At 45.5% G+C, this 14657-nt stretch overlaps 1 protein-coding gene across 1 annotated transcript in view; it reads left to right on the top strand.

Moving 5' to 3' along the window:
* DNAH5 (dynein axonemal heavy chain 5) overlaps window positions 1-14657 on the top strand; it is a 5853083-nt gene that overhangs the window by 3535723 nt on the left and 2302703 nt on the right. The window contains exon 46 of the mRNA XM_085606747.1: window positions 5037-5179. Within this exon, the coding sequence (XP_085462873.1) occupies window positions 5037-5179 (143 nt within the window). The remainder of the gene's footprint in view (window positions 1-5036; window positions 5180-14657) is intronic.

Raw genomic sequence — 14657 nt, forward strand, 5'->3', positions numbered from 1 at the left:
CAAAGACACAGCACATGTGCTGCCTAGGCTTAACCTAAAACAAAATACCCTAGATTTCACTTTAGAGAGCACAGATCCTTGACTGATATTTGAGCCATGAATAGCCCGTTGTACAGCAGAGCTTCTTTCAGGAGAACCAGGCAGCGACCACTACAAAGCTGAAACATAGATTTGTTTTCTTTCATAGTTTTAGACTAATCAAATATGTTACCATTACAGAGGTCTCCACAAAAAGGCAAGAACCTTGTGGTACCCCTTAAAGCATCTCAGGCTGACTGACCAATCAAATTCAAAGCTCTCAGAAACCATATAAGTGTTTCAGTTCGCAAGAAAGACCATGCTTTGACCAGTTATGACAGCCTTAGGCATTTTCCAGTAGTTGGCTTAGAGCTGGATGGTCAAGGCTGTTTTAGGCTCTATACAAGTCAAGCAATATTAGAATACCTACCTCAACCTAATTTAATGACTTCAAGATAATTCTTCTGGGCATCAGTCACTCTTCCAGACCTGAAACATGATAGTCAAACTGGTTGATGTACCCTCTAGACTTTAACAGCGTTTCCTGCACTTCGGACATCTATATAATGTGAAGTTCCTAAAATAAGCAAAAGGTCATCATACCATAACATTGTTCTTCTGTTACCATTTAACTGACTCTTCTACCTGGGGCGATTTTTTTTTTTCCCCCCCCCCCCCATTATTTCTTAGTCCAGCACCTTAGTCAAAGAAGATCTGATGTGGTTCTATTGAACATTAAATTGAGACTATGTCAAGAGTACGTGAGTGCAGTTGTGCGCGCATACATTATATAAGAATGTCAAGAATACGTTGGATAAATTAATGCCTAAGACCCATTACATAGCTGTATTGTGAAGTTTATTGATGTCTTAAATAACTTTTATTTGATAGAGACTTCTAGCTGCAGATTCCGTACCTTTGAATTTTCCCCAGGGGTCAGACTGGAACTGGAAGATTTTTCGTGAGCAGTACCCCTGCGCCCCGGTAAGTGGCGCTGATCGGCTCCACGTCCATCGTCTGTGCCAGATGTGATGTCTTGGTACCTATATAAGCACCACCCAGGTGTGCTGACATCAATTCTTTTCTTTCTGCACCAGCCAGCGCTGTTCCGAGAAAAGAGATACCCCTCAGTCAGTTTTTGACTGAACTTTTTCGATGTTTTGTTGGCAGTCTTTGAGATTTTTTTTCTCCTGGTGTTTTGAGGATGTCATTGCATGAGACGGGATTTAAGCCCTGCGGAGCCTGTCACCGGCCTATGTCGTTGACAGTCCTGCACCTCGTCTGTCTGTGGTGTTTGGAGCACAACCATGACCCAAAGTTGTGCTCCAATTGCCTGTCCATGCACCTGAAGGCTTTGAGAACGCAGTCCCTAAAGCTCATAGCAGCCCGGAATGCAAATCTGCACAAGCCGAGGTCCCTGTCGAGGGGAAGGTTCCGGGACTGGTCGCAGAGCCCAAAGTCTACATTGTCCCATTCAAAGTCCTCTGGGAATTCGATTAAGTCGAAGCACAAGTAAAAAAAAAATTACGTTGTCTGTTGGCCGATGCACTGAGGGAGCATCGTCATTCTAGGTCTCGATCTTCGGAATCTGGGCCTGGACCGACTCCACACCTCCCCAACTCTCCTGGAGTGACCCCTGCCCAACTGAAGGAGTTCTATGAAGCCATGCACCTCATATTTGGGTGGTCCGACCCCTCTGACGTACTTACGGGCTCTCTGGGCCGGAAGGTTCCTCACCTGCGGCACTGGCCCTGCCTTCAGATGGTCCCCATGGATCAATTCCTGGATCTGGACCATTGCTGGTCATACCATCTCAACCTTCCCTAGCGCCAATCCGGATACCGATGCTCCCGAGGCACAGCGGCAGCATACCTGGCTCCGACCTAAGCCTCGCCTCCTAGATCAGAGCCTGAGCCCTACTCTTTTATGCTGGGTCTCGGGGAAGACTCAGAGGGGTCCCTGAACTCTTTAGAATACCAGCCCCATCAGGAAGAACAAAATGTGGACTGGTTTTAGGAACTGGGTAAGGCCAGTGTCCTGGATACGTCACCAAATGCCGTGGCTACAGAGGAGGGAGCTTTCTATGCAATGGTGGGGTGGAGGGTGACTGAGGTCCTTGACCCTCAGTTACCCTCGGCGGCAGTCAAGAGTAACCTTTTAACGAAGGTGCTGCAACTGGGACAGATGAAGATCAGAGAACTCTGGTCTCCGGCAGAATCCAGACTCCACATCAATATGCTGGAGCTCGGTGTGATCAGACCAGCATTGAAAGCCTTTTTGTCCTCCATCAAGGGAAGGCTGGTGCAGGTGTTCACGGACAACGCCACAGTCATGTGGTCCTACAACAAACAGGGCAGAGTGGGGTCGTAGACCCTTTGTCAAGAGGCCCTCCACCTCTAAATGTGGTTGGAACAGCAGCGCCTATCCCTGGTGGTTCAACATCTGGCTGGCTTTCTGAACACCAGAGCATACAAACTCAACCAAAGATGTCTAGTGGATCATGAATGGTGTCTCCACCCTGAGATGGAGCAACGTCTCTTTCGGCAGTGGGAAGAGCCTTGGTTAGATCGGTTTGCCTCCGCTGAAAACACTCAATGTCAGCAGTTTTGCACGCTGGAGTTTCCAAGGCAGCTCTCGTCAGACGCTTTTCGTCTTGAGTGGAGTTCTAGCCTCCTACACTCCTTTCCACCCATACCACTCCTGCCCATAGTTCTCAAAAAGATCAAAAACAACTGGGCCCAAGTCATCTTTGTGGCTCTGGACTGGGCACGGAGAGTCTTGTATCCCAAGCTACTGAGCATGGTCATCGATCCTTCAAGAAGATCTTCTGTCGCAGCAGCAGAGGAGGGTTCTCCAACCCCGAACCTGTCCACTTTCTGCCTTATTGTGTGGAAATTGAGTGGCGACAGTTGACAGCTTTCCGCCTTCCTCCCGAAGTATGTAACATCGTCTAGGCAGCCAGGCGTCCCTTCACCAAGACGGTATACATCTGCCATTGGAAAGAAATTGTGGCATGGTGTGCAGAAAAAAGTATTGATCCCCTTTCTGCTCCTCTTTCTGAAGTCTTACTTTTCATTCTTTCCCTTGTCCAGAAGGGCTCTGCTCTGGGCACTGTTAGGAGCTATCTATCCGCCATTTCTGCCTCCTTGAGGTTGCCTGACCAGCCTACTTGGTTCAAATCGCCTATTGTTGATAGATTTTTCAAAGGTCTTATTCATGTCTTTCCTCCTTCACCATGTATTATGCCTCAGTTGAACCTTAATTTAGTTCCGACTTTTTTAACATGCGCTAATTTCGAGCCTCTCCACAATTGTCTCCTCAGGTTTCTCATACTGAAAACAGCCTTCCTTGTGGCAACTACATCTGCCAAATTGAGTGAGTGAGTAGCAGGCCTTATTATCTAAACCGCCTTACCTCTCAGTCTATCCTGACAAACTGGTTCTTCGGACAAGAGCCTCCTTGCTAACAAAAGTGGTCACCCCATTTCATGTAGGCCAATCTATCACCTTGCCTACCTTTTATGCTCCTCCACATCCCTCTAAAGAAGAGGAGGAACTCCATTGTCTGGACCCAAAACAAGCATTGTCCTTTTACCTTGACCTCGCACGAGAGTTTAGAGTGGACGACACACTCTTCCGTGGGGTATGTTGATGTCACGAAAGGTCAGAAGCAGACCAGCTCCAATTGGGTCGTACTCCCTCAAAATCTGCTATGCACTGGACAAGAAGCAACCTTCAAAAGATTTGCACGCTCATTTCACCAGAGCAATAGCTGTGACCACTGCGTTAGCACATGGAGTTCTGGTCCTGGATATCTGCCAGGCAGCAATGTGGGCTTCCTTGTACACGTTCACCAAACATTACTGTCTGAACAGTCCGGTCCGCAGGGATGGGGACGTTGCCCGTTCAGTCCTATAGAACATTCTCGTTTGAAATTAGTTTGCAGACTCTCCCCCAGGGATGGTATTGCTTGGGTATCTATTAAAAGGTAAGGAATCTGCGCATAGAAGTCTGAATCAGATAAACAAGTTACTTACCTTCGGTAATGCCTTATGTGGTGGAGACTATATCTAGCTACAGATTCCTTAGTGGCCCACCCATACTCATCGCTCTACGAATGGATTTCAAGGAACAGGGCTGACTCCTTTCAGGGCCGTAGTTTTGACACACCAGTGGTTGGTGTTCTACATGGCTCCGCTCTTCTGGCATAGAAAGTTGTGTAAAGAAACTGATGTCAGCACACCTGGATGGCACCTGTATAGGTACTGCAACATCACTTCTGGATCAGACGACTCCAACAACGAACACGGAGTCGATTAATGTCACCTACCAGCACGCAGGGGTACTGCTCCCAAAAAACTTCCGCCTCCAGTCTGACGACTGGGGAAAATTCAAGGGTAACAAATCTGTGGCTAGATAAAGTCTCTACCAGATAAGGAGTTACCAAAGGTAAGTAACTTGTTTGTTCTTCCTCCCATTCAAAAGAAATGAACTGTTTTTTCGATTTTGTCAAATTTACTAGTGCTATCCACGTTTAGTTAATTTTTAAGAATTCATTGGCTTTGTTTCCAGTATCGTTTTGAATCCTCTGAGTTTGTTAAATATGTTGAATAGCTCAAATCACATTCAAGGTCAACGGTCATAACGTATGCGGATAACTTAGGAATGCTGACAACTTACATAAATGTCACATTTCGCATTTTACCTGATTCATGCGTGGATGTGTACAGTAAGCGTTGCACATGAGGTTTATAGTGTAAAGAATCCAGAAAATAGCTTGGTTAATTTTGAAGCATCCTCTATATCCTAAAATGCTTTATGGAGCATTATTGTGTTCCCATACATGTATGTAAACAAATGTGACTTGCAATCGGATGATGGTGATTACAAGGACCAATTAAATTCACTCAATATGTTATCTTGTGATTTTATTTAATTTAGCAAATCCGCTTGTTTCTTAGATGCTAGCAAAACCTAAAATAAAATTGTACTTATTGTTTAAATGTAATCCTTATACAGGCAAATGGATGCATTGGAGCTCTTGTGTGGAAGAGTACGTATATCTCACTGAGAGTGCTACAGAATATGGTTCCATCCTTGTACCAAATGTTGACAATGTTCGAACAGACTTCCTTATCCATACTATTTCTAAGCAAGGAAAGGTATGTAGCCATTTCTTTCAAATAATCATAGACCAGCTGGTTGAATCTTAATCGATATTTCAATAGACTACAAGGATTTAATCAGGGACAGTTGGTGGATGATGGTTATATCAAATGAGCAAAAAAGATTTGAACTTATTTCTTTCAAATTGGAAATATACTTTTTGGAAATGAAAGCCAACCAGTATACTTTTAGTTATATTTCTAGTAGTTATGGTTTCCTCTCCCCTTCTGAAAAAGAGTGCATTGGAGAAGAACGTGTTACATAGACTCAATCATGACGCTGCAGAGCTTATTTTCATGTGCTACAACTAGAATATTAAATCATGGACATTAACATATAGGATTGGAAAAAACATCTAAATATCATTCAGGTACGCCTTACTCCACATCCAAATTCACCCATAAATAAGGTTTGTGGCTCTTATCATCCATAAGAAAAATCGAGCTTCCTAATGTTGCTAACACTGGTACAATTGAGGTATAGTTGTTAATTAGAGCTTGTTTTTTTAATAAGATTTTAAACAGAGACCTTGGACTAACCATCACTAGCTGGTGTTGCCAGTTAACAAGTCCCTCTTTGCTAACCCCATGCAAATTTGAAAGGCAACTCTTTATTGAAGTGATGATAACATTTCATAAACCAGACCACCGCTCGGTATATTATACCAGGTGATAGTTTGGAGGTATGAGCTTTCCTATGAGCAAGTAGTATCCAGCAACAATACATCATTTTGGATCGGGAAAGATCAAAGTGCAAGAACAATTACAATGTAATTTATTTCTTCCAGAGCAGATGTCCACAATAGTTTCTCATCAAATAATATGCTTGAATGTTTGTACATTGCTACCCTCTTTATTGTGTTTGTCTTCAGAGTGCAGTTACTATTTGTCATCCTTGGCCAAAATACATTATTGTTTTTGTCCAAATGAAGCAAAAATAATTGTTCATTGTTTAGACTTCGAGTTCGCCAGTGCGCCTTTGGAGTGTTACTGGGGTGACATCCAATAACTTGTCAGTAAAAAGTCAGCTTCATGGACTCAGCCAAATTGGTAACATACATACTTAGCACGTTGTTTGTTCGACAAAGTTATGCAATGCTGCCAGTTTGTTGTTCAAAGAAAATTTCCACAGCATCCCTACTCTGTCACTGTGCAAATGTCTGAAAGGTTACTTATTTGTCTTTTATTGATCGGACTACATGCTATGCTAATGCTTGCTTTTTCACAAGGAAGTTGCCCATGATTAGCTGCCTATCGGAGTAAATACAATATAATCTCAAGTATCTGTACGATGTAACGATGGGAAGGTTGGGTCCTTTGCTATCCAGACTCCCCACATCAAGGTTTGCTCAATAAATATACTTTGAAACTCAGAGTTTTCTGTATAGATAATTTGATGTGACACACTTGTTTTCCAATATGATTCTCTAATGTATTAAACACCCAGCGCGAATCAACCCATGTGAGGTTTTCTTTCAAATATTTGATCTAATCAATCTTGTCAAATACTATACTGAAGACCAGAAATGACAAATACAGTGGCACATCCCACTATGAAATGCACTCCTAGTTCTGAGAGGTAAGGCCAATATATTATGCATTGTGGACATTCCCCTTTTAAATGGCCTTTATATTTTAGGAATGATTTTCTGGTCCTCCTTCTAGTTCGATAAATCAACTTCTTGAACAACTTGATAGATGGACAAAACATTGACAGTATGTACTATTTTTTTAGACAAATAATATCACCTTTTTTATGGACGAGGACATCAATAGCCCTCTTCCAAGTTGTTGGGAGTGTCCTGATTTAATAAAGGAAGTGAGTATTGCTAATAATATAAAGCATCAACAAACCAAATCTTATCAGAGCTCTTAAAATTACTGCCACTGCGGGTCAAGTGGCCTAGAGTTCTTACATTCAAACAAATTATGTGATAAGATTTTTGCTCATGTTTATGTTTGGAGAGATACATTGGGCCAAATTCATGCAGGCAACTTTAAGGTTTGCACTAGAAAATACTTTGACATGAGCAGGCAAAAACGTGGGCAGGACTGCATTGACAATAGAAAAAAGGCGAGGGACCCCTTAAAACTCTCAAGAAATAAGGTACTTGTAACCAAAATAAAAAGAATTCCCTTGATCCTACAATTCCAATATCAGTGTATCATAATTAACAACAAAAACATTAAATACTATATCTAAAATCTATATTACAAGAATATTTTATTTAGAAAAATGTTTTCTTATTTCAAAACAAATAAAATCACGTCATATCATAATGATCCAAAGGTAAAATTTAAAACACAATTATTTATAAAACCTCATACAGTACATATTAATCGGAAAAATTTGATTAACAACAAATCACAATTATGACCAGCATAATACAGACAGACACATATGTAAGACACAGCTTCTATTCTTTACGGGTGCACATCACATTAGACTCAAAGTCACAGCTCATTATACATTGATTAAATCAGTATTTAACTTGTCTGTGTTGGTCCTTGGATTGTGTCTTCAACAGCATTGACACATTTCGATGGCTTCAAATTAATAGTACCATCTTTTTCAAGACACAATAATTCTGTCTCCCACCTATGTCAATCTTATTTCCTTATTCCTAAATAAAATAAATATATATAGTCATCGATCCAAATAATACAAGTAGTTCCTTGTTACAATGATTTTTTAAATATGTTCTTAAACTGCTTCTGGTTGCCCCATTATATCAATACAGTGGTACACCCGAGCATACCTCCCTCAAACCAGCGGGGGTGTGGAAATAAGACCTTTCCATTTGGTGTTAAGGTATCTGGCCTCTCATTAAGTTTATATATCGAGAGGTCTGCTTATTATGTTGTGAAGACATATAGTTAGTCTCTCTTCAGATCTCCCCCCTTTTCGACTGCATTCTTTTAAGTGTTGTTCGATCCAATGCTTCCTCTATTATTGATTCATTATTGTTTGCAGAGGCAGATCAAATACACGGAGCGAACAAGCGAGGTAGAGCAACATTTATATACAGGAATCCCCATTCTTTCGTTATTAATGTCGCCATTACCATTACCCATCTAAAATATAAACAAGTCTATCTGTTTGTTAAATGAGTTTGACAGTTGCTCACTGTGAGAAGTTGGCCTGGTATATGATGTTCAGTAATTAAAGTGACCACCTTGTACCATGCCAAGCAACCCTTATGGTGTGGTTGGAAGTCAACCTTTTCGGACCAGCTGCCCTAGTGGTAGCGTAGGCTAAGCAGTCTTTGAGGCTAAACTCGTTTAGGCGTGTTAAGCAAGCTGTTTTACCATATGTAACCCCCCTTTATACCAATGAAAGGACACCACACAGATATATATTCAAAATATATATGTATTTATTACTCAAAGTATCCCCTAGACTCTTTATGAGCACAGGAGCACAAATCGTTAAACAAGAAAGTATCACAATATACAGAAGTTGCACTTTATATGGATAGGCCCTGGTGGCCGCTCAAACCATATACTAAAATAGTGGTATAAGTACCACGAACAGGAAAGGGAAAAGGCCTAGGGCCTCTAGAATCGCTGGGCCTACAAGGAGCTAACTTTAGTTAGTGACCAGGAGGTCCACGGGTCGCGTGTGCAGTGAGGAAAGTTACACGCGGGCTCCCATAGGTTTTCAATGGGTGCGTAAAAGTTCAAAAGTTACTGCTAGAAGGGTCTTCTGGTTGGACTACGAAATCAAGACTTCAAACCTAGACACTAGAGATGTTACTCTACACTTGTGCACCGGAGTGCCAGCTTTACCTCACCCACAGGAAGCGGGTGCATAGGGCTCAAAGTGCGTCGGGTTTCGTCTATCTGTTCAATGGAGCCTGACGACAAAGATGCTGCAGGCGGTCGGTCCAGAAGAGATGCGGTGGATCCAAGGGTGGATCGGAAGTGTAGAAGACCTGTAAGCAGAGGGGACAGTGTTCAGTCACTAGCCAGTGACCGGCGTGGCACCAGGTAGGTACCAGGCGATGTCGGGTGCAAACAGGTGAAGAGGTGTAGCTTGTCTCTGCAGCCACGTGGTCCCTGAAGGTCGACGACGTCCAGGAGTCGGTTCACGAGCTGTCCCAAGGAGGCTCTCGCTGTCGGTGGTGTCGGCGACTCAGAAGAAGCAAACAAGCCTTGGCAAAAGCTGGAGTCGCAGGAATCGAAGAAAGCTTGTAGCTCTGACCAGCAAGGTCAGAGGGGCTGCTCCTTTGGAGGGAAGCAGGGGCCAGTCTGGAGCAACCAGACCAGCGTCGTAGTTTTCAAAAAGGTTCGCCAAGATGGCCACTAGCCAACGGGCCAGAGACCGGGTAGGCGCGTCGAGTCGCAAAATGTAGAGGGGCCCCACGCAGATCGTGGAGATGCTGGAGGGCTCACCTTTGGTGCAGATGCTTCTCGGATATTGGGCTTCTCAGGACCCAAAGCACAACTCGGAGGGAGCCTCTGTTGTCACGCTTGCAGCTTGTCGAGTGTCTTCCAAGATGGCTGGCTCCACGTGTCTCAGTGCCTCCACGGGTTCCTTCTTTGCAGGGACTGTGGATCGGGCGGTGAGAGGTCTGGAGGTCCAGTTCTTGTCGGTCTCTGGGCTCGGGCTCCGGAGGGAGGCGGCGGCAAAGCAGACGTCGATTTGCTGGATGGTGCTTGCGTTAGCAAGATGGTCACTCCCTGAACATAGGGGAGATTTCCTTCAGTCTTCTGTGCAGCAGAACGTCGAAGTTCCCGTCTTCTTCTTACTTGTAAGTTGATTCCAGGATGTCTGAAGTCTTAGGACATAGCTCCTACCTTTAAGCGGATTCTAGGGGCCGGACTACCTGCTAGGTCCCTCCCTAAGGGTGGGACCAGGAAGGGGGATGGTTACACCCCCAATCCTTTGTCCAGCTCGCCCCAGGTCTGGGGCTGGTGTGACCCAGGACCGGTTTGAACTGGCATATGCACTGAGGCTCCTTGTGAGCCTCCGGCATGTCTGATTCTATTCAAGCCCTACCTGACCAATACACAAAATCCTGTCTGGGGTGGTGCTTGTACCTCCCCTGGCAGGAAACCCTTTGTCCACGTCTCCCAAGCTGGAAGGACTCCCAGCAGCAGGAGGGCAGACTTGTGTCGCTGGTGGCAGCGTCCATTTTGTGGAGCTGAGGCTATGTCTGATTTTACCCGGGTTTCAGGTTCTGTACATATCGTGTCCCTCTAGGAGGGTGGAATGCTAACCCCGTCGCCAGAATTGGCGAGGGGTTAGTATTCCAATTCGTATGACACCTTACTCGACATGTTTTGATAAAGCCAAACCAAAGATAGCATTTAACCGCGAGGTTCATAATGCACTTAAGAGTATATGGTATGGCGATATCTGTAAACGGTAGAAGGAAGTTGTTCCGACCACTGCAGACAGGCTCAGCTCATGCCAGAGCACCATCTCACATGGAACCAAGCACTCTGCCTTCAGGATTGTTAAGGCCTGCCATAGGAGTGACTTATAGGTTAACATGTGTCCCATTTAAGGTTAGGTATAGGCATACTACACCTAAGTAAGAGGTGGATACACCAACTTACCTCAGCTGAGTGATCAGCCAGTTGTGTCAAATTGCTAGGCCAGGCCAGGGGTGGCACAATACATGCTTCAGCCCCTGGTAGGCCTCAGATACACCAATGCCCTGGGTACCTAGGGTACAGTACTACAGGGGCTCACAGGGTGATCCAGTTCCAATGGGTTATGCACCTAAAGTGCATAGTGTCAATTTAGCAGAGAGAACAGCAGGCTGAGGGTCTGATTAGCAGGCCCCCAGCCTCAATACGTCAAAAACCAGTGAAGCAAAAAGCAAAAATTTGGGGTGACCATAGGATAGCAGACCCTACTCTCCTACACAACCCCCCCCCAAACGCAGGGACATTAAACTAGCCTTGACTAGTCTCGTCTTCATGTCCTAAGTGGAAGTACCTGGAGAGACCATCTGCATTCCCATGGTCTGTACCTGGCCGGTGCTCCACTGTAAAGTCCATCCCCTGTAGGGAAATGGACCACCTAAGCAGTTTGGGGTTTTCACCCTTCATCTGATTTAGCCACAAGAGGGGCTTATGGTCGGTCTGAATCTTGAAGTGAGTGCCAAACAAGTATGGCCTCAGCTTCTTCAGGGCCCACATCACAGCAAAGGCCTCCCTCTCAATAACTGACCAATTCTTCTCTCTGGGGGTCAACCTTCTGCTAATAAAAGTAATGGGTTGGTCTTGACCATCTACATTAAGTTGTGACAGCACAGCTCCCACACCCAACTCAGAAGCATCTGTTTGGAAAATAAACTCTTTGGAGTAGTCAGGACTTTTCAGGATAGGTGCAGAGCACATGGCCTTCTTCAGGTCATCAAATGCCTTCTGACAGCTTACTGTCCACTGAACCTTTGTGGGCATCTTTTTGGATGTCAGATCATTAAGAGGAGTCACAATGGACCCATAGTTCTTAACAAACTTCCTGTAGTACCCAGTCAAGCCCACGAAAGCTCGGACTTGAGTCTGGGTGGTGGGAGGAGACCAGTCCTTGATGGATTGTATCTTACTCTCCAGTGGTTGAACTTGGCCTCCACCTACAAGGTGGCCCAAGTACACAACCTTACTCTGCCCTATCTGGCACTTAGTAGCCTTGATAGTGAGGCCTGCCTTTTGCAGAGCCTCAAGTCCCTTCTTCAGGTGAATCAGGTGATCCTCCCAGGTGGAGCTAAAGACAGCAATGTCATCAAGATATGCTGCACACAAGTCATCCAACCCAGTAAGGACTTGATTCACCAACCTTTGGAAGGTGGCAGGTGCATTCTTCAGACCAAAGGGCATCACCAAATATTGGTAGTGCCCTCCTGGGGTTGAAAATGCTGTTTTGGCCTTGGACTCCTCAGCTAACCTGATTTGCCAATAGCCAGCTGTCAAATCAAATGTGCTCAAAAACTTAGCAGAAGCCAGTTTATCTATGAGCTCATCTGCCCTTGGAATAGGATGTGCGTCTGTCCTAGTGACAGCATTGAGTCCTCTGTAATCCACACAGAACCTCATCTCTCTCTTGCCATCTTTGGTGTGAGGTTTGGGGACCAGAACCACTGGGCTAGCCCAGGGGCTCTCTGAGGGCTCAATGACACCCAGTTCCAGCATTTTGTGTACCTCAGCCTTTATACAGTCCCTGACATGGTCAGGTTGTATGTAAAGTTTGTTCTTCACAGGAAGACTGTCACCGGTGTCCACCACATGGGTACACCAGTCAGTTTGACTAGGTATCAGTGAAAACATATGCTGAAATGATTGTAGAACCTGTCTACATTCAATTTGCTGATGCTCAGTGAGGTTGCCTCCAAGGGTCACTCCTTCAACTGAACCATCTTCAGGGTTCTGAGACAACAGGCCTGGGAGAGGGTCACTCCTCCTCCTGTCCCTCATCTGTAGCCATGAGCAAGCCCATGTCTGCCCTGTCAACATATGCTTTTAACCTGTTAACATGGAGTACCCTGTGGGGACTCCGGGGAGTGCCTAGGTCCACCAAGTAGGTAACCTCTCCCTTCTTTTCCAGGATTGTATGGGGTCCAGACCATTTGGCTTGGAGTGCTGCTGGGGCCACTGGCTCCAACACCCATACCTTCTGTCCTGGCTGAAACTCAACCAAGACAGCCTTTTGGTCATGCCAAGCTTTCTGTAAGGCCTGGCTTGCCTCAAGGTTTTTGGATGCCTTCTCCATGTACTCAGCCATCCTGGAGCGGAGACCAAGTGCATAGTCCACTACATCTTGCTTAGGCTTTTTGAGAGGTAACTCCCATCCTTCCCTCACCAGACATAGGGGTCCTCCTACAGGGTGCCCAAATAACAATTCAAAGGGGCTGTAGCCAACTCCTTTTTGTGGGACCTCTCTGTAAGCAAACAGAAGGCAAGGTAGAAGGATGTCCCATCTTCGCCTGAGCTTTTCAGGTAATCCTTTGATCATACCCTTTAGGGTCTTGTTGAATCTCTCAACAAGCCCATTGCATTGTGGGTGATAAGGAGTGTTGAACTTGTAGTTAACACCACATTCCTTCCACATAGCTGTCAAGTATCCTGACATGAAGTTGGTACCTCTGTCAGAAACTACCTCCTTAGGAAACCCCACTCTGGAGAATACTCCCAGTAAGGCCCTGGCCACAACAGGAGCTGTTGTGGTCCTAAGGGGAATTGCCTCTGGATACCTGGTGGCATGATCCACTACCACCAGTATAAATCTGTGCCCAGATGCAGTGGGGGGATCCATGGGACCCACTATATCTATTCCCACTCTTTCAAAGGGGACCCCCACCACAGGTAGTGGTATTAGGGGGGCCTTTGTTGTGCCACCTGATTTGCCACTGGCTTGGCAGGTCACACAGGAGCGACAAAACTCCTTGGTATCTTCATTCATGTGAGGCCAGTGAAAGTGAGGGACAAGCCTGTCCCAAGTCTTGTTCTGGCCTAAGTGTCCTGCTAGAGGAATATCATGGGCCAAGGTAAGAAGGAAGCCCCTAAATTGCAGAGGTATAACCAACCTCCTGGTTGCACCAGGTTTTGGGTCTCTAGCCTCTGAATAAAGGAGCCCATCATCCCAATACACTTTATGGGTACCTTGAGCATTCCCAGCAGCCTCAGCAGCAGCCAGCTGTCTGAGGGGTTCAAGAGATGGACAGGATAACTGAGCCTGCCCCAAGTCAGCCCTGGAAGGTCCCCCTGTCCCCAGAAACTCAACCTGGTCAGGTTCAAGCTCTTCAGGGACAGTTCCTTCAGGGTTCTCTAGATCATCCTCCTGGGAAGACTGATCATCACTTGGAGGCAGGGGGAAGGCACAGCCTTAACCCTCCTGTTCTTCTTCTTGGTAGGTGCTTGGTCCATTGTTCCATGATCCAAGACCTGAGGTTTAGTAAGGCACTTTTTGGCCTGTGACCTGGTCACAGCAAGGACATGTGGTGATATACCTAACATCTCTGCATGTGTCCTGTACTCCACTTCTGACCATAGAGAACTCTCTAGGTCATTGCCCAACAAACATTCTACTGGGAGGTCTGCACTAACCACAACCCTTTTGAGGCCAGTTACCCCTCCCCATGAGAAGTTAACAATAGCCACACTATGGGAAGTAGTGGTATTGCTGGCATTGGTCACCAGGTAATTCTCACCTGGTATGTACTGTCCAGGATCCACAAAGCCTGGTGTCACCATAGTGACACTGGCACATGTGTCCCTGTAGGCTTGAGCCACTTTTGTATTAATCAATGGAGTCTGTCTGTACTTGCCCAGATTACTGGGGCTCACAGTCCGGGACAAATCCATGTCCCCATCACAGATCAAGACTGCCTGTGTAAGGGTTCTGTCTAAGTCAGAATCTCCTTCAGTTCCCATAGTGATTCCCACTACACCCTTTGTCTGGGGACCAACACTGCTAACAGTACTACTGGGAGCAGGTGCCTTAAGGGCAACAGTGTTGGGGGCT

Source organism: Triturus cristatus, chromosome 5_2 (genome assembly GCF_964204655.1).
Source record: "Triturus cristatus chromosome 5_2, aTriCri1.1, whole genome shotgun sequence".
NCBI lineage: Eukaryota > Metazoa > Chordata > Amphibia > Caudata > Salamandridae > Triturus > Triturus cristatus.